A 26261-nucleotide genomic window follows, 5' to 3' on the forward strand; every position below is an offset into this window, starting at 1 on the left:
AGTACTGAGTAACCATATGGAGCTAGTGACTACCACATCGGACAACACAGCTTTAGAGAATTACTTTCAAATCTAGTGAATAAGCTCGCGATGCTAAATAAACACATGCTTTCTTTTGTGCTTATCGTGTGCTTGGCACTAAGCTAAGTTCTTAAAATGCATCATGTTGTAAAACCCAAGGAACAGGAATATGAGGTAGGTGTGCTGTTTTATCTACTCGGTAGGAAAAAACACAGGCTCTAGAGAGTGATATGTCCAAAATCGTACAGCGAGTGGGAGACGAAACAGGTCGACACGTCCTCAGAGCACGCGGGCTAACTGCCCTGGAGGACCCGCTTCTACACCGCGCTTATTTCTTACGCAATTACATGCAACACAGACTTCTATCTAAGGTGAAAAGTCCTAGACGTACATGTTCAAGGGATTGTGTGATATAAATATATCACAAAATGGAATTCAGAGGCAACTGGATTACATTTGTATGTTAGTCTCTCATGCCACTTAACATCCCAGAACTGCAGTAAGCGTCCTTGGCATGGGATGCTTGGGAGGACGCGACATAAAAATTGTGAATTATGTAAATACCCAATCATTACGTGTGGCTTTGTTCTTAACAGTTTTATATTTCTTAAGATTAGTGTTCGTTTTTTCCCTCTGAGGCAATAGGAAACATTATAACCAATAGTATAAAAAGGCCATTTACTAACGCTTATTAATTATCTTAAATATGAATGAAAAAATAAAGACATAAACTGGGCCAATGTGTAATAAAACTGTAAGAGCTGAAGTTTTTCTAGGGCAAGATTCTCACTGGATAATTTGTTCATAGAAGCTTATTTGTCAAAAGTTATTTACTCTTCTTTTCCCTTGCTTCCTGAATGCGTGATATGAACGTCTTCTTTTATTGTAGTTCCATCTCAGTTGATTAAAGAAAAAGGACTCCCTTTGCTTTTAATACTGCTGAATATCTGAAGATCAATTGCAGCTATTAAATTAAAATAGTTTACCCCTCGAGGACTTTCAAAGACCAAAGAAAATATTATTTTAAATGGAAAGCATTAGTCTTCTATTATTACTGTCTTGGACTGGATTGCATTAGATCTTCAGATTAAGGCAGCAAGCGCTTTGAAAATGTAAAGCCAGTTGTACGATGTGGAATGAAAATAAACACGGACTCAAACAAACATTTTATTTATCTTGATTTTTATAAACCAAACCAACTTATTGGATTTGTATCTATCTATCATTAGAGTGAGTCTACATACAATCCTAGTGTTCCAAACTTGATTAGTCACCCTAATGAGAAGGGCATGGATAAATGGCAAATAGTAATTTAAATATATTATATTTGGCTTAAAATGAGTGTATTATTTTTAAATCTTTATTTTCCAATCCTGAGTGTATAGTAATATGTCAATGAATAAAATATTTTAGAAGCATTCTGACAGAAAGTCAAGCTAGAGTTAAAAGTTTTGCCTAGATAATTCACTACGCCATCTCTCCTATGTAGACAATCCAGTGTAAATGATTTAAATATCAAGGGCTCTCTTCCATTGTTCCTATAAAATCGTCTGTCCGTATATAAGACAAACATGGAAGCTTAGAAACTTCTCCTGATGTTGAGGCTACACTCATTAGCAGTCAGTAAATTGCAGTGTTACATGAAGTACAGCTGTTGCCTCATGGGTATAGCCGTCTAGTCAGAAGTAGGAAATGAAATCCCAGGGTGCTCTGTCAGCCTGGGATTTCAGGATCCGTTTTGTTTTTGATCCCAGTATTTCTTAAATCCCTTTTCATTAATGATGAAATAGCGTCTCAATATCCAAAGCTGCCACTTGGAAAGAGAAGGAGGAAGATCATGCGGCTCACACCCTAGTCGTTTTTGTCTAAGTTTCTTCTTGCTTTCCTGTAAATACTGACTTGCACTTTGATAAATTTACACATTTTGAGCGTAATTCACAGCATAACCTTTTACTATTTGGAATAAAAATGAAACTTCAAAACAAACGAAAAAGAGCATTGAGTAACTGAAGAAAAAAAAAATGCTACCAAATGTATTCAGAAAACCTCACATAATTCACTTCCAAGTCCTTACCAGCACCTGCTGTTTCTTATTTATCCATGACTGTATCAAATATGCTTATTTATTTTTCCACTCCTAACTTGGTTAAAGCAGCCAATTAGAATCTAAATGAAGAGGCATTGGTACTACATGTGTATTCTGGTATCAGAAGTGAACAGTACTCAACTGTAAGGAAGATATATGTATCCAAGAGAGACGTTTGTCTGGATCCATAAAGTTACATGTACTTCGTTGCCTTCAGATGTTTGTCTGGATCCATAAAGTTACATGTACTTCGTTGCCTTCAGATGACACTAGCTTAGGCAGCCTGATTGGTATTTATACTGATCTTACAGTCTTCATGTATCCTTTGTTTAAGAACGCAGGTCACCATGGAACACATCTTGGAAAATTTCCACCCAAAATGGTTGAATGTGTGTTGAATGGGTATGTTGCTGTATAGATTTAATTTTTGCGAACATCAGTGAGCCATCCTTGTATCTAATTTTAAGTAAAGACTCAAGAATTTTGTATCACAAAGTGCCTATAGTTTATAATTGACCCTAACATGGTTATCTATGCTTCAATGCCCAATCAGTCCATGACTGTGGATTTTTTAAAGACGTAGAAGTAAACGTTACTGTTAAATCTTTATATGTCATTGAAATAAATGAAGTGTGGGAATGAAATGTGTTAACCTTAAAATACTGGCCTTAAGGTTTCACCAAATCTTCAATGTTACTGCGATCCTAAGTCTACTAAAATGCACACAGTTGACCTGATTGACTGTTCAGTCTCTTATCTCATCTGTGTTCTTGCATATATATTCCACTTGGGGAATGTTCTTTGTAATTAAGAAGAGTCACTTAAGGGAAAGGGGAGTAGGTCTGCAGACACTTAGAATGGATTCAGGTAAGAAGGAAAGGAAAGTAACAAATATGTATTAAGGTGTCTCATTTCGTGCACATTTTTTTCTGAAAACTGCCTTGAATGATAAAGTCACACTGCTGGTTAACGGACCTGGAAACCCTCCTACCTGGATATACAAATCCCATTTTGCCACCTTAAATCTAAGAGCAGAAAAGGCCTCTTATCAATGGCTTCTGGTGGCTTTTTGTCTATGATCAGACATTCTAGCCTGCAATAGAGGCTGTAAGTTGTCCTCACAGAGATTTTTCTTTATTATTCCTAACAGTCTGGAATGGGTTTTTTTGGTTTTGGATTGTTAACGTTCGGGACTACATCTTTAGGACCTGGTAACTTTAGGAACCTTTAGAACCTCTTGTTCAAGGTCCTGCTGTTTCTGATTTTACACTTTTATGGGCTTCTTTTTGTACTTCTAGTGGAGACACTGGTGTGAAGAAATACTCTATGAGCCAAGGGAATAAGTTTTTCACAACCACATTTTCTAGACTCTACAATTGTTCAAATTTGAGAATCTGATTGGTAAACCTAGGACACCAAGAAGAAAAATAATTTAAATATCCATGTGTGCACACATATTTTTTTATTTTTTTGCAACTTCTCTATAATTTTTAAACCCTTTGCTGTGTCCTCCAACAAGTGTATGAGTGATGCAGGTGGGTTAGAGGGTGGAGTGTTTTAATAGTTGGGAGAGTTAAAGAAGGTATCAAAGGATTTGAGTCAATAATGACTTCATTTATTCAGGTTGATTAATTAGTACTTCCTCTCCCACCTGTTGTTAGTGGTTTGCTAGAAGGCAATCTGTTCCATGGAGACAATGCATCAGTCAGAGGGGTGGGTCAATTATCTAACCTGCATATTTATAATTGGGAGGGAGTGGGGAGGAGCCAAACTCCCTGGAGACAGGAAGGAACCAAATGACGCCTGTTAGGAGACACTAGTGGGCTTGGAAAAGACGTCACAGGAAAGAGTGGCAGGGGACTCCATACCAGTGGGATCTTTCCCTTTACGTGTAGAGAAGAGAAGACACTGCTTCTCATGAAAAGCATCCCCCCTTAATTGTAAAATGTTACTTTGTTATAAGTTAGATCTAGTATTGCAACTATCAGAAATTTGAGAGAATGCTTATAAACAGTTTTTAAAAGGGCAACTAAAATTCAAATTTTGGTAACTGTATTTTTCTTTTGTAAGAATTCTTTCAAAATCTAAGATTTGATCTAACAAGATTTGTGATGTGCTAAATGATAACAATACATGATTTGAAATTTTAATTTTATGACAACTGCTTTACTGTGTGGAGGGAAAAACACATGTTTTTAAATTTATTTAACTGAGATACTGCTGTATTTTTAAATATCATATAATGTGTTATTTTTAGAAGTACAATATTATGTAAAATCTCAGAGAGGATCAATTATATATATAAAATAATAAAACAATGGCTCATTTATATAGGAAAAAGCAAGAAGACAATCTCTTTTGTATTTTATGTATTTTTTATAAAATTTACTAAGACAGATTTTCTAGAACATTATATCTGATTCATTTGTATTATAGTTATTGCCATTTTCATCACCTTCTCTTCAAATTACAATAGTTTAGAATTGATCAATGCAATTTTATTTCAGTTACAAACAGATGAATAAAATGTACTATTTAGCAAAAAAGATGTTAAAAGATAGGTTTACAAATGGAAAAGAAATTTGTATACAATGTTTAATAATCTCAAATACTAAAATTTAAATTATTTAGTTAAATTTAGTTAAATAATAGTTAAATTATTTTTAAATGTTTGTTGGATGAATTTGACTTATAATACTTTGTTATTGGCATTAACCTGTATCTGATACATTTTTGTAATGCTACATCAAACTTTAAAATTAGTAATAGGCTGTAAATAACTTAGTCAGTACAAATTCCCATAGTAATAATGTGTGGCCACTGAAATCCTATCAATATCTTTTCCCTGAGCAGCTAAACTCAGCATGATTTCACATTTAATGATACAATAGTAAGGTATGGATTTGTTAAAAGGAAAGATAAAGCATGGTTTCTGAATAGATAGTCTTTGTTCACTGTGTTGTCGGGTAAGAATTATCAGTCTGCAGTCATCCACTTTAAACTATGATCTAATCAGAACTTAAGAGCTAAATAAGAACACAGATGATTAGCCCTTAGCTAGTAGGGACCCCTAGGGAAAACTTCAGTGCTACAGGAAGTGATGCTAATGATTTATCAAGTGGTAAACTTGCCTCTGAGAACAGAGTGAACGGGCAACTTCATAGCACAAGGTAGTGTCTATTGGATATTCCAGCCAACCTGAGACCTTTTGCCAGCAGAAGTCCAAGGTACATTTTTAAAAGAGAAAGAGATGATAACAAGAACTGGTAAGGTTTGTTCATAAAAATTCGGACTCTGATGAAAATCTTCCTTTCACTGGGGCTATGAATCTTCAGTAGCTCTGCCAACAGTCAGGAAACCCTTGGTCTCCTAGGGGTACTAAGTGAAAAGGGTTTTAGAAGTTAAGTTAAACAGCCTTATCAGATCTTCCTAGGAAGGCAGAATTTGGTATTCATCTTGCAACTTAGAACATTGAACTGGAAACTTGAGAGAATTAAACTTCTCAGAAAAATCTTAATGCCCATCCACTGAAATACACATCAACAGAAAGGAAAACTGAAGCCCTGTGGAACTAAAAGCAGTAACGGAGCTGGCAAAATGCCAGTTCAAGTAACTCACCTCCTATCCTACATTGTTCGAGTTTTATCAGTTGAAAATGATATCCACTTTCCACTTCATTGGAGAAGGTTGTTTAATAATCTTTTAATCATCATTGTACCTTAACAATATGATACTCAGAATCAGAAGGAGACAGAATACTTTTTAAAAAATAGTTTTTTATCTATTTTTGGATAAAATATTCTTAGGAGATGTGTGTGTGGCTGCTATTATGGTAAATCTAATGTCATGCATTAGTTGACGAGCTTTTAAAGATCTAGCAAGAATACCTTTTTCGATCTCTGAATTAATTGTTTGCTTCCACAATTGAATATATGTGTACTAGGTATACTGTCAATTACAAGTAGTATGTTTACATCTTCAACTTTCATTTGCTTAACAGTAGAAACCTCAGAACTTTAAAAAATAAATTTATGCCACCAGAAGGGCAGGTGAATGGCTTCAGCTGTGAAACATTTGGTTCCTTTTCAGCTTCCCCAGGAAGCCCCATTTGCAAAGGAGATGTGAACAGGAAGACAGACCTCAGTCAGCCTGAATCAGAGATTAACTCCTTGTAATCCCATGATACTAAAGCAGGAAATTGCTCTCAATACATATTGTGACTGAATGACAGTTTTAGAGTAGGAAGTTTTCAAATAAGAGAAAAGTTCCTTACAAACACGACTTTGCTGTTTTTCGATGTCAGTTAATTTATTTAACCAGATGCTGGTGGGTATATATACATTTTCCATCTTACCCCTGACTTGATTTCCAGTTTCTGTTATTCTGCTCTTTCCTGTGTCTTTTAAATTTTTTTCCAATGCAAAACATTTAAATAGGTTGTCATATATACATTTATTAGAATTCCCTTAATATCACTTATATAAAAATTGATATGTCACATTAGATGATTCTATAACATAAAAAACACAAGTCACATGTTAACAACAACCTCTGTAGTCCAGGAACACCCCCATCAGTAGTACAAATTACAAGCACATTTTAAAAAGAGGAAGATATTGTTTATTTTTTAATAATTTTATTTTTACATTTTTTGTTTTCCCTTTTTTTAAATGGAGGTAATGGGGCCTGAACTACAACCTCGTTCGTGTATGTTAAGCATGCACTCTATCATTGAGCTATACCCTCCACCAAAAGAAATTGTTTAGACTTTTAAACCAAGATAACTTTGACTAGACTAAATACATTCGTTCATCAAGTGCAATAAATTTAGCATTGTCAGTAATAACACAATTTTAGGTGCAATTTCACGTGCTTTCAGAAATCTTCCAGTTCATCTCCCATGAAAATGTCTTTATGCACACGCTGTTTTCATTTATATGCAGGTGCATCATATTTAAGACTGTTTCAGTTAGTGGTTAAGTGTGTTAATATATATTGTAAGGGAATGCCAGGCCAAACTTTAATCACGATGATGACAAATTTTAACAATTAGAAAAAATCCTTTGAAGTATGTTTTAATTTGTTTAATTGCAATGAATACTATTTCCTCTTACTAGACACTATCAAAATAAGTGATGAGAATTTAAATATTAACTCCAAAAGAATGGAGACTCAAACCTCCTAAAATATTAACAAGTATTTTAATTAAGAATATGATCATTCTGTAGGTCAAAATGTGATTTCATATTTATTACCAAATGTAAAATACCAGTGATTTGAAATTAAGAATGAGGCTTAAAATATTTGAACTGAATTGTAAAATACAATTTTAAAATGTGCAGTAACTTGCTTGTGACTATGTAATGGAATGTTTTTCACAGTAATGTTATGTTAAAACACTACTCTAAATGAACAGAATAAGTAAACATACCTTTACTGGCAAGAAAAGTGAAAAATTAAGGCCTTTTAATGCTATCTGTAATTACTACCTGAACTCAAATGTCAAATAGAGGTTACAGTGATGCTCTTGAATATACAGTTGTGAGACAATCAGACCAAGCCCTAACCATTTCCAGCATTCTGTCTAGATGTGGTGGGTTGGGGGCTTAATTAAAATAGAGATACAGAGAAATGCTCATTTAAAGATAATAAAGTTAACTAGCATTAGAGTTTGTATGAAGAGTAGTAACTGAGTTGAGATGAAGCAACTAACAATGTGTTAAAGAGGTTAAAAATAATACTTTGCAGCGTTGTAATCCCATGTGTCTTTTAAATCAACTTGAAACCTCTCTTAGAGAGACTTGTATTTAGCAATACAGCTATGGACAAACAGGTGATGATATTTGCTGTGAAAACAAATTGAAGCAAAGCATCATTTTAAACTAAATTTCTCAAATCAGGTTTCTTAAATCAAGTTTTTTTTAAATCAAATTTCTTAAATCAGGTTTAGAAGAGAATGATAGTTTCAGGTGGTTTAAGAAAATGTAGATTTTGTACAACAGAATCCATCTAATATTGATTAGCAATGGTTTTGTTTCCACTTCCATCCATTATTTAAAATAATTGGATCTGGGGAGCTACATGGATCAGGGTCAAATAAATGTTTTCATAGCAATTATTGGCAGACATTTCCCTTCTGAAAAGTTTCCCCCGAATGGAAAGTATAATTTGCATCTAGTTAAGTATTGATGCGCCCAGTAGTGAGTTTTGATTTTTATGTATTTTTTTGAGACACGGCTTGCAGAGTTGCAGGCTGGTAGGCACCAGGATTTCCTGCACACGGCTGCCAGCGCCGAGCCACATCTGCCCGCGGCCCCCGCTGACTTGGCTGCAGCACATCCCCCCAGCCCCTGCCGCCAGATCAGGTGTGGAGATGCCGCCGAGCTGTCACTCCGCATGGTTTCCTGCAAGTCAGCTCTCTCGTTCCCATCTGTGTTGATCTTCTTTCATGGCTTTTTTCACTGCTTGCCTGGCATGCATGTATTTGTCTGATAAGCCTCAATTTGGCTTTAAGACCTGCCTTCCCAGGTTGTGGCTCAAAATGAAATTTCTCCGTGGGTGTGTTTTCCCTTTAGTTATACTTGTTACTTAATTCTTAACTTTGAGATGTTTCTGTTTGAAGACACACTCTATTAAGCTGCTTAGAGTCTTTTTCCACATTGCCCATCCCATTTTGAGTGTCTTAAGCCATTAAGATCTACCATGTTGCAAGTTTTATTGGCTTTAAAGTTTAAATAACAGCAAAATGAGATGACTTAAATATATAACGGCTTTTTTTTCCACTTGACTCTTCTCTTACATAATTCTCTTTAGCCAGGAGGTCACTTTTCAGCAGGAATTTATTTGAATAGCTTTGGTTGTTAATATTCTGGTGAGCCACACTGCAGTCAGGGATAGATTACATACTGATATTTTTAGTCCATAAAGGGCTTTTCTATAGCTAAAGTTTATTTGTGCTTTGCACCATTAATTGGCGTTTTCAGCCATATTCTTGATTATGCAGCTAAAATTCAGTCTAAAGTGTCCAATCCTGCAGGCTTTGTTCTTGCAAAACACCCCATGAATTAATTATTAAGAGTGGTGTACTCGTGATGGCCGCTGGCGCAGGCTTGGTGGGTATTCTAAGTTGGAAAATGAAAGGGCGGATGATTCAAGTACCCCATGCTCTGATTAGAGGGCTGTGAACAGCTTCCTTCATTTACACATTAACATCATTTCATGCTCTGTTTTCAAACAAGGAATGTCTGTTCTAAAAGTAGATCCCTGAGATACTGCTAATGCACCAAGTTCCAGTTGTCCTTGCTTGAAATAGTCCATCAGGTTTTCTTTCCTTTCAAGAGATAAATCACTATAGCTTTCATGTATTTTGGCAGATTTCCTTAGTTATGGGATTGTGGTTTGAAATTGGCTTATGACTTCCTGCTTCTTAACAATAAGAAATAGCGTTGAGTGTCTTAGCCCTGTTACCCAATGTGTTTGTTCTGGAAACTGGGGTGAAGTTAAATGGAAAGAGAAATATGAAACTCAGGTGGGAAGCGAGTGCTCAGTGATAGTGTACACTCTTCTTTCTTTATAGATTCATTCACCCTACAAATATTAATTGTGTGTCTGAATCATGCCAATTACTCTTCTAGCTTAAAACTTATTGTTAATGTTATAATCTGTGCTCCAAATGATTATAAACTAGAAGCTTGTCAAAATTCCTGTTAAAAACATAAGAGTGACATACAGCTTCCCCACTGAAAAACTGGAAAATTGAACAAAAGTTTCACTTAATAATTATCAAAAGATCGGATTGGTTATTATTGAAATTATACAATGAACCACATTTTAAGGGGAAACAATAGTTTGTCTTCCATTTGTCTTTTAAAAAAATCAGTATACGCTTCAAGATTTATTACTAAAAAACTAGGCAAGATACCAGCTTATAGGCTTACTTCATATCACTGTTATTTTTTGCCATTGAATCTCATGAATGAGCAGGTGGCTTAAATCTGAGCTGTGACAATTTAAAGTATAAACACACAAAATATGGGACTTCTCTGTTCCGGGAAGGTCATGTCATAAAACTTCTTTCCATTGGAAGCTAAAAATTCATTGACAAAATCAGTTACCTGAATGTCTTAAACAGGAATCATGCATTATTTGATCTGTTTATTGTCACCAGATGGAAAAAAATCTCCTGTAATTCTTATACTTAATCTCTACTTATTTTGAACAATTTCAAAATTTTGTTCTAGCTGCATAGAACTGACTGTATTTGAACAGTCTTACCCCTGAATAATGACAATTGTTAAACCAGGATTTTAGTGAAACCTAGGAGTTTTTCTTCATTGTCAACAAAACAAAACAAAACTGTACACATAAGCCCTTGCATTCTGGGACTTCATCCAAAAGCATTTAGCAATTTGGCGGTCCCCACCTTCAGAAAACCTGTACTTTGGTTCTAGGGTCTGGGTACTGTGATGTACCCAGAGGATCCTAGCATTCACTACATTGTCAGGGAGGGTTTAGAAGTTGGTCAGTTTTATTTTCCTGGCACCTAAAATCTGCATTTTCTTACTTGGGCCATTTGCTGTTCACAGGAGAGAATAATGGGAAATTGTATTCATAAATGTGCCTTTCATTTGTCTTTATTTTGCAAGAAGCCACACAGATTAAACATTTCAAGAAAATATCGTGTAGCCTCAGGATTTTAACTAATCTTATATTTTCTTTAATGACTGCAACCGTTAGAAATTATAAATAGAAAACTATTTTGTGTTTTGAATTGTATATATCTTTTCATTTTCTAAAATTCTTTATGACATTTTCTCATAAAATTATATAGCTAACGTTAAATTATAGAAACAGAAGGGGATTACGTGTGGCCTTTTCTTACAAACCTTTCGTAGATTAAGATTTTCTGTAACAAACTTGGTAACATGTTTTAATGCTAAAACCCAAATGAATGTATTTATTCAGTTAGCACTCTTTAATTGCCGGTAAGAGAAATTAGCTCAAGGTGTATTATGCCAAAATGGAAGTACATGGAACCCAGTTTTTATCAATGTATTGGAAGATCGGTCCACCAGTATCTGTGCTTACCCTTTCTCCCTCTCCCTTCCTCCCTTTCTATCTCTTCATCTCTCTTTTCTGTGCATCCACTTCTCTCTTCTTACACTGGAGACCATCTTTTTATCTTCTGCTATTCTAGATGGTAAACCATGGCTGATAACTCCACAGTTCCTTAATTTGCATGCTACACGCCCATCTACCTGCAAGACTGGTCATTTTTCTGGGTACCAATTTCAAATGTCAGGGAGAGAAACTCTGGCTCTGCCTAGATTAAGGCTCTTTCAATCAGCTGTTCCCTGGGGGAGAAGGGTCATGAACAAGGTATTCTAGAGAAGATAGATGCAGATACTATCAAATAATAATAACAATAATGATAATAAATAGACACCTACTGTATGCCTGAATCTGTGCCTAAGTGTTTTATTTGCATCATCTCTTGTAAATAACTATTCATAAAGCACTGTGCATTTAAAAAAGTGTTTTTGCTTGCATTATATCGTCAATCCTAACTATCACTTTATCAACTAAATGCTTTGATTTCTGTTTGATGTTGAAAAAGCTTTTGCTGAAACTTAAGTGAGTTATTAAGTGACAGAATCAGATTTCAAACCATGTCTTCCGATTCTTCCTTCAGAGCTTTTTACACTTAAAAGCTACCTCCTTTCTGCAGGGTGTCAGCGATACAAAATTTTGTGAAACATGGTAGTTAATCAGACCCAAGACTCCCACAGCCTTGTATTTGGTGTCTAATAATAGGACCCCTTACAGTCATAGTTTCTTTTTTTTCTTATTCTTTTTTTTTTTTTTTTTTTTTTTTGGCTAACCCTTCTCTCTGATTTTTCCCTTAGCAAATAGATTGCTTAAGAATGCATTTAGCTGCAAGTAATAAATTAACCATGCTTAACTGAAGGGTTGATTTTTCCCTTAGAACAAGTTTCAAAAAGCCACCAGTCAGCAGGATTCGCTGAGTCGTGATGCTGCTGTCCTGTGGCTCTGTCATCCTCAGTTGTTGGTTTTCCTTCTCATATTCCCGAGACAGTTGCTGCTTCTCCAGCCACTCTGTCCTTGTTTCAGATGAGGAGAAGGAAGAGGGACAAAAAGAAAAAGAAAAACTTCCTTGACCCCATTTCCTTTCTATCCCGGGAAGGATTCCCTCCTCAAGGACTTTTCTCAATATTTTATTGTCCAAAATTTTGCCACTCAGCGTCTCCTCGGAGAAAGCTAGATGGGAGTGTGGGTGTTTTTTCTTTTCAGTTTTGGTGGTGTGGAAGACGAGGGAGTGAGCCAAACTAACCCTCTGCTTTAAGGGACCAGAAGTAGTAACTCGGGTCTTGGTACCACATGCCTGTTAAGTCTTCTCACACTGGCATGAGTCACTCAGATGTTTTCAGCATTTTCTTTGTTCAGTTGAATGACTCCAGTTTCCTCTAACTCTCTTAATAGGATGGCTTTCTAACTTTCTCTGACCTTTAGAGCCCCTTCCAATGATTATTTTTTTAATCCATATCTCTACACATATCCAAGATGTTATAAACCTACCTAATCCCAAGAGGGTATCTGAGAACCATCCTGTTCTCCCCATATCCCTTCTTTACATTTTATAGATGAGACATGGAGGCCTGGAGAGGCAAAGCTGCATAGCAAGTTAGTGAACCTAAACTAGGTTCCACATCTCTGGACTCCCAGGCCTGGGTTTTTCTAAGTATTACTAAATAATATGTCTATATGTTCATATATGTTGAAATTTAGAAGCAAAATAAAATCACTGACATAGAAAGTGTTTATTACAGAAAAAAAACTCTTGAAATGACCACCCTGTAATTCCAATTCCACAGAGTGCTAGGCGTTGACTAGTGAAATAGGAGGCAATCTCTAGTGTTTCAAGTCAGCAGATGTTTACTGGGTGCCTGTTACGTTCCAGGCACGACAGAGGCCTCGGATACAGCAGTGAACATGGAAGAGGAAGTTTTGCCCTCAGTAAAGTTTACAAATATGCGTTGATTTTCATACACTAATCAAATATTTACTAAGGGCTTACTCTGTGTCTTGGACTGTTCTAAATACAGGATATACAGTTTATGACAAGAAAGACAAGATTTGTATTCTTTTGAACATTGAAGCCAAAAATCACTGTTTTCTAGAGATACACAATAAAGAACTCAGACATCACCTTTCCCCACTGCTTATTAGCGAATGCATTCAAAGAAACATATATTTAATTGATAGTATTTCTTAATCTGGGGGTTACAATAAATTCTAGGCTTTTAAAAATGTATCTGATATATATCTTTTGGCAGGGTGTGCAATTTTGTTAGATTCAAACAAGGATCCAGACTTAAGTGTAAATTTATTGGGCTCAATTCTAACAACTTTGACTCTCTCTACCTTTATTCCTTTGTTTTATTGAATTTAACTTGAATGAAATCTTTTTTTATTTGTCTAAGTCTATTTCTGTCTAGTAAGGAAGTTGAAATTGATCACGCCTGGACTTTGTGGGCCATCAGAGAACCATGACATTCCAGGGTATTGATTTTGTGGTGTTAAAGGGTGACAGATCCGGTGTTAAAGTGCCAAGAGAGAACTGGGTTTCAGATTGTACACCATAAGCAGTCTTGGCTTTTGCTGAGGCATGACTAGCTTTTTAAAGTAATGGAAGGAATTGTAAGTCTTTCGTAATTTTTCCTGCATATCCTTGGAAAGATTAATTTAAACCAGAAGCGCGTAATCATGCATACAGGGAAAATGGTCCACGTGTGGTAAATACGTACTCTGCATATCTGTATGCATACAGTTTAGAGTGCATGTATACATGTGATTAAAGACAGCATACTCTGTGCTAAGAACACTGAGTAATGTTTCAAGTCAATATGACTAAACCTTTTCAAAACATATTTCTCCTCACATTTTGGAAGTCAATTGGTGATAACAAGTTTTGCTGTCTTTCACATCATTCTTATAATCATTATTTTGCATTTTGTTACTGTTGTGCTTTCACGTAGGTACTGCAGAATATGAGTTATGGTGCTCACACTTCAGAGAGGCCAGAGGTCTACAAGTGAAATGCTTGGCAATTTTTCGTTACCCTCTGGGACATGGGAGGTTGACAAGAACATTATAATAGCTGCTCTAGACATGATCTGAGGAAGAGTAACCATGGTCATCTTTCAATGTCCCATTTGCCTCTCTATTTGTTCTTTTTCAGTTTAATGACCTTTAGTGGATGCACTGAAAATAACATTTTGATTATATGATTATTGTGTGGAAGACTCTACTGAGCTAAGTCCAAGTGTATCTCTGGAAACTAATCAGAGGTGCACCAGATTCATTGACTTTAACCAATCCATCATAGTCATCTTTTAATTTATTTCCCCACGTTTTTCCAAGTTCCCATTCTTGAATAAGACTTTGACTTGCAAAGAAGAATAGAATGTATTTTATAATGTATGTTTGTTCTGTTTTCTAACAACATAAGTATTTTGCTTAAGCAGATTTGCTAGAAAGTGACAGCTTTGAAAAATTGGACACCGGAGCCGCTGGAAGCATTTCAGTTCCAGGCAATCTAAATAGTGCAGAAGGGGAAAATGAAATATCACCGTGTTTTAAAGATGACAGTTTTGTCAAAGATCCCTTTTCACTCTTTGGCTTAAAACAAATAGAGTAAATCAAGTATATCTGTTCAAAATATGCGTGTGCACTCATGGAGGAAGCACCCCTTCCTAGGAAGGTTCCTTCAGAGACAACCAATGAGAGGATTACCTTTAAAACATGTTTCACGGATCGGGAAGACTTTCATTTTCTTGGCTTAATTATTATTTGGCACATTTTGAGGTCATGGGATTTCACTAGAACATAGTGGTCCCTTTAAAAAGAGAGGAAAAGGAGAATCTCCTAGTTTAACACCATCTGAGTATATCATTATGGGCCTCTATCATGTTTTTTTAGAAATGCAATAATGTAATTATTATTGTGTATGTGTGTGTGTGTGTGTGTGTGTGTTTGCACATGCGTGTGTGAGAGAGGTTTAAAAGCCTAAGGTTAGATTCTAAACATTTTATGAATATATTAAAAATGCAATAATATTCTCTAGATGAAAAATGTTGTTGAGTATATTTGAAAAGGTGTAGCAAGTTTGATAAAACCTGCTTTGAGAACAGTTGTATCGCTAACTGGAGAGGCAGTGGAGTGTAGTCTAGTTAAGAGCACAGACACAGAGATGAGACTTCTTGGGCTAAAAATTCCAATGCTGTGATCCAGAGCAAGTTAATTTCTCCGTTCTTGAGTCCCTTCTTTGTTAAATGGGACTAATGATAGTATCTACTTCCTAGAGTCCACATACCGCTAGCCTGAGATCTCATAAACACTCAACAGTGTTAGTTATTGTTGGTAACTGAAAACTCTTACCATGTTATTAAGCCATGAATAGAAAAGCAGAATTTTTTTTTAAAAAAAAGGTAATTCAGAGGATGAATTAAAAGCTCAATAATTTTCAGGAATTCTGCAACATACAAATCATGTTTCTTTCAGGACAATAGTAAATGAGTAGTGATCGCATGCTTTCTTTTTCCCCCTAACAAAAGAAGCACTGCTGATTGCCCCTTATGTCTTGTACATATACTGTAATGTACTTTGAGATCTATACTGTAAGAAAGCCACTGGTCATTTCTATCTTTCAGATTCCATAAAATAATCAGTTAGCTGATTTCATGTTCGTAGATTATTCTCAATTTTTGTCATGTTACTTTTAGAGACGGTCTTATAAATGAATGTATATTTTAATTATAATTTGTTCCAATTCACCTTTGGCAAGAGTAGTTATGTTAGTACCGTTACTTTCTGAAACAACTTTCATTTAATATGCTGTATTCATTGTCTGCTCCATTATATGCTTAAATTGTCTCTTATCAAAGAGGTAGCTGGTAGTATGTTTTATCGGGATTATCACCTAAATCTGTCCCATGAAAAAGATTGATTCATTATGGGTTCCATAAAAAAAATCTTAAAACGTGATCTATTTATACATTTTACTTCATTTTACGGCCTATCGGCTTTTCATATTAATAGGATTGTCATTTTTTATGTATGAAAGGATTCTTGGTATGGTTTGGCTCAGAGCCATCACATTACCTATCCTTTTAACTCTTTGGAAACATTGACTTATGTTGATTGCATTAGTGCAGGCTTAATTTTATTTCATGTCCAAGATGACAAAGGTCACTTCATTAGGTACCTCATTTGTCTTTCTTCCTAGTGGTTTTCTGGTATCCTATACTAAGTATCATTTAAAAAAAAAAAATGTTCTGCTTCCATTAAGAAAAAGTGAACAGAGAACAAAGCCAATTATTTGCAGCACATAAAATCCTTATGATAATTTGGTAGAGTTTAATTAAACTAATACATCACACTGCACTTATAAGACAAAGGAGTAAAAAAGGAGCAAATAATCTTTTTTATGTTAAAAAACACCATATTGCTTTTTGATTAAGCTCTTTAAGACTTGTGACCTACTTTAACGTGTAAGATTTACAGTCCTTTACATAGGAAGCACGTTTTAAAAAAAGTTCTATGTAATATTGATTGGGACCAGCCCCTCGCCAAAATTTGAAATGAAGCTATGAAAATTTCTTATGATTTTTCCAACTCTCCAAAATAAAGGGTTCTGCAAATTTTGCCCATGCAAAAAGCATTTTTATTACAAAGAATCTTATTTTGGTATTTAATGTACACTCACCATTGGTTGTTTTTTTGGGGCCCACTGACATTAATGCAAAGTCCACTATAAATGAAGAGCAAGTTTCTGTAACTTGTGCATCGTCCCTGTATTTCACAACTGGAATGCACTGAAATTAGAGCTATTTGGTCTTTACTTAAATAATCTCATTTCCCAACTTTCCATTTCCTTGAGATGTAATTCTCATAAGATACATGGAAATAAACCTCTGATTAGGAGTGAGGATGTTTAGTTTTAATCCTAGGTCTGCAGTGTTATACTGAATGTGTCTTGTCGCCCCTCGGGGCCTCAGTATTATCACTGGTAAAGTGAATAGTTTGGTAGAGGATGATTCCCGGTGACTTCCTTATCTCTCAAGTTACACTTCTGCATTAGTTATTACTATAATACCTTTCTGTGTCCTGAAGGTCAGTACTTAATATGCTCATATCGATCATTAAATCAGTGCCACTTGGTATTTATGAAAGTATTTCTAAAAACATTTTTAGAAATTTCTGATGATCAGAAAGCATAGCTTTTTAAAGCTGGTTAACCACAAATCATATTAAAAGAGAATTATATTCAACTTAGAAGTGTATCTATTATTAACTAAGGATCCACATACTCACTGGCAGTTGTTACACTTTCAACATTATCTTTCACGAGCAGGAAACTGGTTGGTTAGATTTTATCATTTTGTCCTATCTCACATTTACATTTCCAAGACTCAGTTAATTCATTGGATATTTACTTCATTTTCTGGCTCGTGGATCAAACTCTTAGTTTATCCATCATCTGGAAACACTTTGACTGCTTTCTGCTCCCCTCTGTGAGTGTTTTAAGGCTCCCCAAGTAGCTCTCAATTTTTCAGGCACAGGATTGCAATTTCAGTGGCATTTAACAACAGCCGAGTTTGCTATTCACTTTGTTTCATTAACATCTAGTCTCCGTTTCTCTCAGGCAGCTTATTGCTTTGGTATATGAATACTAGCCAGTTCTGCTTCTATTTCCAAAGGTGACCAATACTATGGTCCAAAAAGGATAGTGATGATAGCTTAAGTTTACATCATTTTACATTTTTATTATAAGCTTTAAGGATGGAAATGCATTAATGCTCAACTTTGGACAAACGTAATTGGAACTAGAAAGCTGGGATGCAGTCTAACGTTTTTGCTTATATAGTGCACAGTTGTCTGTCTGGATTGATCTCTGTCCCTCTCTGATTCAGAAAGGGTGTTTCTGTAAAATACTTATTTAGAAGAAAAACAAGAAAAAAATAAAATCATGGATTAAGAATGACACACTTTAACATTAAAGAATAGGCTGTTCTAAAGCAGAAATTAATTGCATTAGTTTTAACAAATAGTTTTTTTTTTTTGCGTTCTCTGGCTTCTGACAGTTATCTTGATTTGTCTTGAACATCCAATTTAGGATGTTCAGGGCAGTTTTGTTGGTGGTGGTGGTGGTGTTTAATTACTACATTGGTTCCTTTTATATGTAGACTTGAGCTAAGGAGAGCGAGTAGAGAAAACGGCTCATGATGGAGTTGAGTGGAATTCCAGAAATCTCTGGGTTAGGCAAAGAAATTCTCTCACTGCCTGCTGACCTCACCTCAGATCTTCACAACTTTGTTTCTTCTTGGAAGGCAATTTTCCCTCATTTCGGAAGATGTCAAGCTTCCCTGTCTTTTAAGACACAACTTAGGTTTCTTTAGCCAAAGAGCCCTCTTCCTCCTCCCCTCACCGCAGTTCTCTCCTCGGGGCTCTCCTAGTTTTAACTGTGGGGCTTGTATCTTCCCCACCCACCCCAAGATTAGTAATCTGTTGATGTGTATATATTTGCATATCTCTTCAAAAGATAAAGGATTCCTCAGAACTGGGATGGTGCTTTGTCTGTCCCCCCATGCCTCAGGCAGTGCCTTTCGCATGACTGGGCTCTGTAACCTTTGGCTTGCTTTCTGACTGAGATTCCCTGATTCTCACAGTCAGCCAGTCAATGCATATTGATTGCTGGGCCATCCAACCTACTGCATTCTCTTGTTAGGCCCCAGATCATTCGTATTCTGTAGTCAGGGCCGAGTACAATTCCTAGGATGCGATATGGTATTGTCCAGCCCTTTCCTTCCATGGCCAGTCGTCGTTGACTCCCAATCTAACAGCCCTCTTTTCTGAAGAGTGTAGATTAAACAGTGCTGATGAATGGCCTTCCTGTGTGTGTGCACGTTTACAGGTGTAAATGGGTATAAACATCCTTTCTTTGATTGGATGGGATTTGTCTTCTGTGTTCCGTTCCTCTCCTTTTTTTTTTTGGCAGTTTGGACGATTTTCGAGTATGTTGAAGCTGTTTCTTATATATTCACAAATTTAAGTAATTATGATGGAATCCTGAGTCTGATAAATACATAGGCTTCTAGGACTGAGCTTCATAACACATTCATTTATAGTAGTTTAGGAATAAACTAAAAATCAGCATAATTTTGCTTATTATTTCTTAAACTGTGGCAAAAATGGAGATATTTGCAGTTATGACGTAGCTGTTTATTTTTTAAAAGATTCCAAGTCAGATTTAAGAAATAATAATGAGAAGACATAATGTAGAAGAAGAAAATCTTTGACTAGGAGCCAAATGTCTTGGTTTGGGGCCCTGATTCTACCATTATCTATGTGATTTTTATGCAAGAAAATTAAGCTCTCTTTAATTCCCTCATATGTAAAATGAGCAAAATTATAATTGCTACTTCACAAGGACTTTGTGAGGTTAAGTTAGATAATTAAGTGTAATCTTGTAATAAACATCTAAATAGGTGATATAGTAGCTAATAATCATAATTGACGAGTTTTGGTACATCATTTATATAAAATCAAAATAAAGTAAAACACCAAAATACCATCCAGAATTGTCGTTCTCATAGTCCTTTCACCAAATCCTGTGTTTACCTTGTGTCCCGCTTTCTATTTCAAATGATTTGCCAGTATTTGTTTAAAACATAGATAAATGTTCAGTGTTGATAATGGCCCTGCCCTGGTTCAGCTCCTATATCGTGAATTTTTGCTCTAAAATACAAATATCCACTTCCTGTTCCTAGATTGCAGAAACTACCATCAATCTGGTTTTCTGTGTCATGGAATCGGCTCTGTTTTTCATTTGATACCTTTTACTTTTCCCTAGATCTGAACATCAGTCAGGGGAAAAAGATTATGAATATTCATAGACTCCTTTTACATATTGCCAATTACATGCAAACACATTCAACAGACACTTGCACATTCTACACCAATTATGTAGGTGTGTGATTTAGTTTTGAAGCATACCTAATAGAAATAAGTAGAAAATAGATACATATTCCTCTCAAAATACATGTATTTCCTTGAGTATGGTTTGGAAGTTTTTTTTCAGAACTGTCAAGAGTGTGTTGATTCCTTTGTGTGAGTATTTAGTGTGTTCTTGCCCCTGAGTCTGAATCCCATTCCTGTTCTGTGTGGAATTCAGCTCCTTTTCCTAGTGCGAGTCACCAGTTCTTGACCAGGGAAGTCGGGAAAAGGAGAACAAAGCTTTTATAAGTTGACTTTTTTTCTGATAATTTTTGATAATTAAATTCCAAGCTTATTTCAGTCTCTGTGGTTAGGAAATGGAAATGGAAACTGAGTGAGATACAGAGATGGCCTGGTGAAACGCGCTCCAGGAATGACTTGGTTTCATCTCATTGTGTGTGTGTGTGTGTGTAGTGTGTGTGTGTGTGTGTAGTGTGTCTGTGTCTGTGTGTCTGTGTGTCTGTGTGTCTGTGCATGGGTAATAGAGCAAATTGAGGAGAAAGGCTGAAAGGGGAAGACAAAGGCTGCATCTATACGACTCCAGCAGAATTGGACCTGACTCAGAGATTGGTTCGGACTGATTTACTGGAGCCTGTCTCCTCAGTAGCAGTGATCTGAAAATTGCTTCCAGGGCCATCTTAATTAGCTGATTCAAATCAAAACAAACACATACTGGTAACATCCATTTCCACCCTGACCCTCACCAACAATTGTTTTCAGAATAGTGATTCCTAAGTAGTTCTCAGCACACTCAATAAATGATTTGAGGTGAGCGCTTTTGTTTTTAAACATGAATCTTTAATGGTGAGGAAAGAGTCCGTTTTTCTTGGCTTTAGTGACAGGTGGATATTAGTACATAGATGCGTTTATTCAGTGCATCAAAGCTTAAAACCACAAAAACGTGAAACCTGCCCTTACATAGTTAATTTATGAAATGAGAGCGTTCTGTTCCTCAAGAACATTTTAATAAGAGGATTTCATTATGCTGCATGGCAGAATAGTGACGGTATTACTTAAATGCATTCTCTTTCTTGGATATGTTAAATTAAAAGTATGTCAGGTCTTGAAAATAGAAAATGAAACATTTGGACACCTCTGATTTTCTGTTTTTTTACTTGTTTATTCATTTATTTAAAACCTTGCAGAAAGTCTTAGATAGTATCTTTCCTTTAAGGAAAGAAAATAATGACTATTATATAGAAAGAATTAAAAAGAGAAGGTTAATGAAATTTTAGATGGACAGACTAAATTTAAGAAAGAATTAGGAAAAAATAATATGCCAGTAAAATAAAGAGCATTTACTACAGTTAAAAAAAGCCTCTCTTCCATAATCTATCATATGATAAATAATAGAAAGTCAAAGATAACCACATGATTTCAAAATATTAAAATTAGATAAAAGTGATACTGTGATGTGACAAGTAATATGATTTCCTTAATTAGCCAGTCCCAAACAGTCATTCACTTATTAAAGCAATAATTATTGAGGGCCAACTATGTGCCAACACGGAGAATGAAGCAGTAAACAGTGGACGTGATGTTTGCCCTCGTGGAGTGCACTGTAGCCTTATGGAGGATGAAAATGTTAAATGAATAACTTAGTAAAAATAGTTAAACTGAAATATTTGATAAATGCTGTGGCAACAACATATATAGATGAAATATAAACATAAGATAAACTATGTTCATTTTAAACTTACAGTTTAAATCATAAAGACTCACTTTATCATCAATTCCTTGGTAAATTTGTGCTTCTTGTGTAATTAGCCTGAGCATCCCAAGTTATGTTAACGTTTAGAGCTACTAAAGGAAGAAAAAATATTAATTCTATTTCTAAGGAAAGATAAAAAATTTAATTAAAAAAATTAAGACATTTCATAGCTGCTTAGATTTATACAGCGCATATGGATAATCTGCAGTCAGAGCCATTTTTAAACATTGTCTTCTCTTGAATATAATTAAAAATTAATCATTATTTTTTTACATCATTTACTTTCAAAAATTAATTGGTTGATTATTCAGTGAAAGAAATAATCTACGTCTTCTCTAATTTTGATTCTCACGTGCTGATGTGTTGTGACACTGGAAATTAGCACGATACTGATTTTTAAAAATTCTAATTCTTAAGGATTCTAATTTTTTCGGTAGCGAACTATATCACTTTTAGTTTATGGAAGTGATTTATTGTCTTTTCGGCAATATTCAAACTCATGAAAGGTTTTACTGACATCAATTTCACCATAAAACTGGAAAGAGTATTCTGTGTACCTTTTGGCACTGAGAGGAAAAATAAGCCAACTGGTCAGGCTCAAGTTCAAAGAAATAAATACTCAACACTATTTAAAACTCACCTTAGCACCAAAACATTTTGAAGGAGTATTATCATCACTTTTATTTGTGGAAAACATTGTCTTTTTATGGTCATGACTTTGAAAGGGAGAGTAATTCATCCTTGACCAGAGATCAGCAGACCATTTGTTGATAGCATGTAAATTGCTCAGATTTCTATAGACAGTGAGCTGTGTGATAATTGCATTTAGAGACTAAGAGCTACTTTGAAAGGTGTGAACATTCAGATCAAGCTCACTTCCTGAGATCTTAGGGACAGTAAATTGTAAAAGCAGTGGTAACAAAATTACCATTTCAATCTTATTTGTATTTCCAGTGTAAATAAAACCAACAACTCCCCCTCCCCTGACCGCCCATCTTCTGGTGACACTTCAGAGCCTTCAAATGCTTGAAGCCCGAAACACAGTTAATTCCGTGTTTCTTTTACCATGCAAATATCTCTTGTCAGAGATAGCATCCAAGAGATTAGCCCAGCAGTATTGATCTCGATGCCCCAGGGTTGTTAGTTGTAGCTGGAGCTGTTATGTCTCCTTGACTTCTGAAAGAAGTTATGGCCACTGCAAATACATCTTAAAGACGGAAGGAATACTATCAGTCAAGATGTGCATCCAAGCTTTGGAACTAGGCTAGCAAAACCCTACTCACATCCCTGTAAAGCAGACATATATTTTTGTATTTTTTATAGGTGGATACAGTGCAGACCACGAACCCCCCCTGGCCACATTGAGGAATCGTGTAAAATGAATGTATGTGCTCGTAAGTGAAATACATCTAATGTTCCAACTCAGTGTGTTGGATCCCAAAAGACTTGAATTTGTCTTGTGTAGAAAGAAATCGATTCCCAAGGGGCAGGACCGCTAGCTGATTAAAATGAAGCTCTGATTTTGAAGAAAACAAAAATGGCTTTAAAATAAAATCTCTGCAAAAAAGGAATCAAACTATACTTTGCAAACAACTGAAAAAGAAAATCAAGCTCTCAGTATGGAATAAAGAAGGGATGTGAGAGAGGTTTTGCAATCTTGTCAATTACTGTGGAGAAACAGAATAAAAAATCATCATCTCAGGAGTATGAAAAGAAGAACAGGAAGTCCCTTTCCTTCGGTTTGCACTTGAATGGACTCAAGCAAAGAGTGGAGACATGTATCCTGTTACTGTTTATGGTTAATAACGTGATTAGTATAGATGTGATTTAATTTGCTTTGCTTGAATTAATTGAATGCATTCTGTAGAAATCACCTGAGCCTGTGCTAGATCAACAAAGAAAATGGAAATGTATACCTCAGGACTGAATTCCGAGAAAGTTATGCTGTTCAATGCTATTTAATGAGGGCCGAGGAAGAAATACTACTGCCAATCAGGGAAAGTGAGAAAATAGTGGACACGAGAGAAAATAAAATTTAGGTCATTCTGATATTTGTTGAAACATCACTTATTATGGTATAAAAGCAGAAGATCCCAATATTTCTCACAGACATTTTACCAATTTCTGACTGAATTTAACGTAAACCCCGTGTTAAAGGAATGTATGGCCATTATATCAGTAGGAAACTGGCCTTTTAAATTTGTGGTCCTATGCATTTACGTATGCAGAGGAGGGCTTTTGAATTTTATTAAAGATGAATTGCATGCAGGAAATACCTCTTTGCATTACAGTTACCTGCTCAGTTGAAGATACTATATAAAGTCTAATTTTTGTATGGGTGTGAGTGTATATGTATGCATTTGTGTGCGTGTGTACATATATAAGTGGAAGGAGGTAAAATTTAATGCTTGACATTTGCACTTTGGTTTGTTACCTAGAATATAAAGAGATAGAGTAAAGCCATTTCACATGGGTCATGATTGTTATGAAAGATTATTATTCACAAAGGAAGCAGTTCTAAAAATAGAATGACTACTGCAACGGCTCTCCAATTATGTGTAATATTTAATGCAATTGAGCCATTTAAATTAAGATGGTAGCAATGTCTGAAAAATAATGAGAGTAGGCTCCTGTGAAGTCAGTTTGAAGACAGTTGGAAAGTTGTGCTCTTCACTCAGTGACAGAGGATGTGAATCACGGATGCTCTTGGAGATGAGACTCGGGAAATATTTGTTTTCTGACTACAACTTATTAATCTTCTAATAAGTTACATGTATTATTTTTCCACTTTCCTTCGATCGAAATTATGTAACAAGTCATCATATATCATAGAATAGTGAGTATTTAAAACAGACTGAAGTATTACATATTTTTTGTGGTCACCATGTGCCATAATAATTTTGAAACTATTGTTCTTTGGTATTTGTATTCATTTCTCTTATCTTGCTGATTAACTTTATAGTCGGAATTTTTACCTCTTCTTTCTATGTGACAATCAACTGAAAGGTACCCTATCTATACTCTTACAGGGATTTTTGTCTTTATTTATGCTATTATAATAAGTTATAAGTCTACAAACTGTATAATTCCATTGTATTGAATATTTTTATGTGACCAAAATAATAATAAAAAACCTCTACTTTATAAAATTCCTTGTCTTTCCCACTTTAATAGTCTCTTAAAACGTAGTAGGACATTCAACATATTCATGTTGCTGGCTTTTAGACGACGGTGTCTACTTCTTTTAGACATTATTCTTTACCATTTGAGGGTGAAGAGCTTAGCCGTTTAAGATAAAGAGCAAAGGTTTGACAGAGATAAATTGGAGAATGTTTGGAGAAAAGCACCCTTAACAGGGTCAGGAGTCTTGACTCCAGATTTTACTCTGCCACCAAACAGCCAGACCTGAAGGATACATTTTTTTTTTTTTTGAGTGCTCAGTTTTCTCATCCATAAATGATGAGTTTGGATTGCACTATCAATCTGAAGATCACTTAAATTCTTAAATCTTGATAAGTTAACTTAATTCGTAGATTGATAACTTAGAAGTGTTACAGTGTGTTACAGAATACTGATTATATCAACATTCGATATTGATCATCTGTATTAAGAGAACCATGTGCTGTTTTCCACTTAAAGTGACCTAAAGCTCAACATATGCCTTAAGACCAAGAAAAAATATGAATTTACAGTTGTTACTCTTCCAACCTTAGTTAGCCTTATTAGAAATATGTACTGAGGTATAAATAATCACATCTGGGATCAATGGCTCCCTCTAAGTTAATTGAACCAAGTGGCACCCAAGTAGAAAATCACTCAATTTGTATCAAAGGAAACCTTTTTGTACTGCACTGAGTTGAATACATTCCCTGGCAGAATTTATTAAAGTGCTAGAACCAGTTTTTCTTGCTCTTTACTCCGGAAGGATTGATCAGCACATGAAGGTCTGCGGGACTTCAAAGGAGTTTCTGGACTTGGATCAGCCTGGTTGGGTTCAGAGGAGGAGGAAACACTGGCCCCTGATGTTTATTGCTGTAGGCGCTTTCATCTAATAGTAATTCTCTGCTGAGGAGAAGCAACAGGCAGAGGAGTCTTGTAACTGTTACAATTTCACGATTAATGTTTAGTCATGAAGTGCCTCACACAGAAAAACGGTACTTTTATTTTAGTTTCCTGCTACTACTCCAACTGGGAAAGGTCAGAGAAACAGTGGGAAGCAAAATGAAAGCAGATATATCATGTGGATTTTTTTTTTCATTGCAGCATACTGACTTGCAAAATAGTGTCACTTTCAATATCACAATGATGGCATGGATAATCTTCAGGGATCCTTATTTAAAGAATTGGTCAGACTGAACTTGTTTTCAT

The 26261-nt window shown here is 35.4% G+C and overlaps 1 protein-coding gene across 8 annotated transcripts in view; it reads left to right on the plus strand.

Annotated features, from left to right (window-relative positions):
- The window catches only part of PCDH7 (protocadherin 7), a 385684-nt gene that overhangs the window by 34858 nt on the left and 324565 nt on the right, over positions 1-26261 (plus strand). The window contains exon 3 of one of the 8 annotated variants that reach the window (XM_032495453.1): positions 23217-25042. The exons of 6 other annotated variants lie outside the window; for them this stretch is intronic. In XM_032495453.1, the coding sequence (XP_032351344.1) occupies positions 23217-23258 (42 nt within the window). In that variant the 3' untranslated portion in view covers positions 23259-25042. Of the gene's footprint in view, positions 1-23216; positions 25043-26261 lie in introns of those variants that run through there. One more of the 8 variants, XM_032495459.1, reaches the window with a different exon arrangement.

The sequence above is a fragment of the Camelus ferus genome, chromosome 2 (assembly GCF_009834535.1).
Source record: "Camelus ferus isolate YT-003-E chromosome 2, BCGSAC_Cfer_1.0, whole genome shotgun sequence".
In the NCBI taxonomy this organism is placed as follows: Eukaryota; Metazoa; Chordata; class Mammalia; order Artiodactyla; family Camelidae; genus Camelus; species Camelus ferus.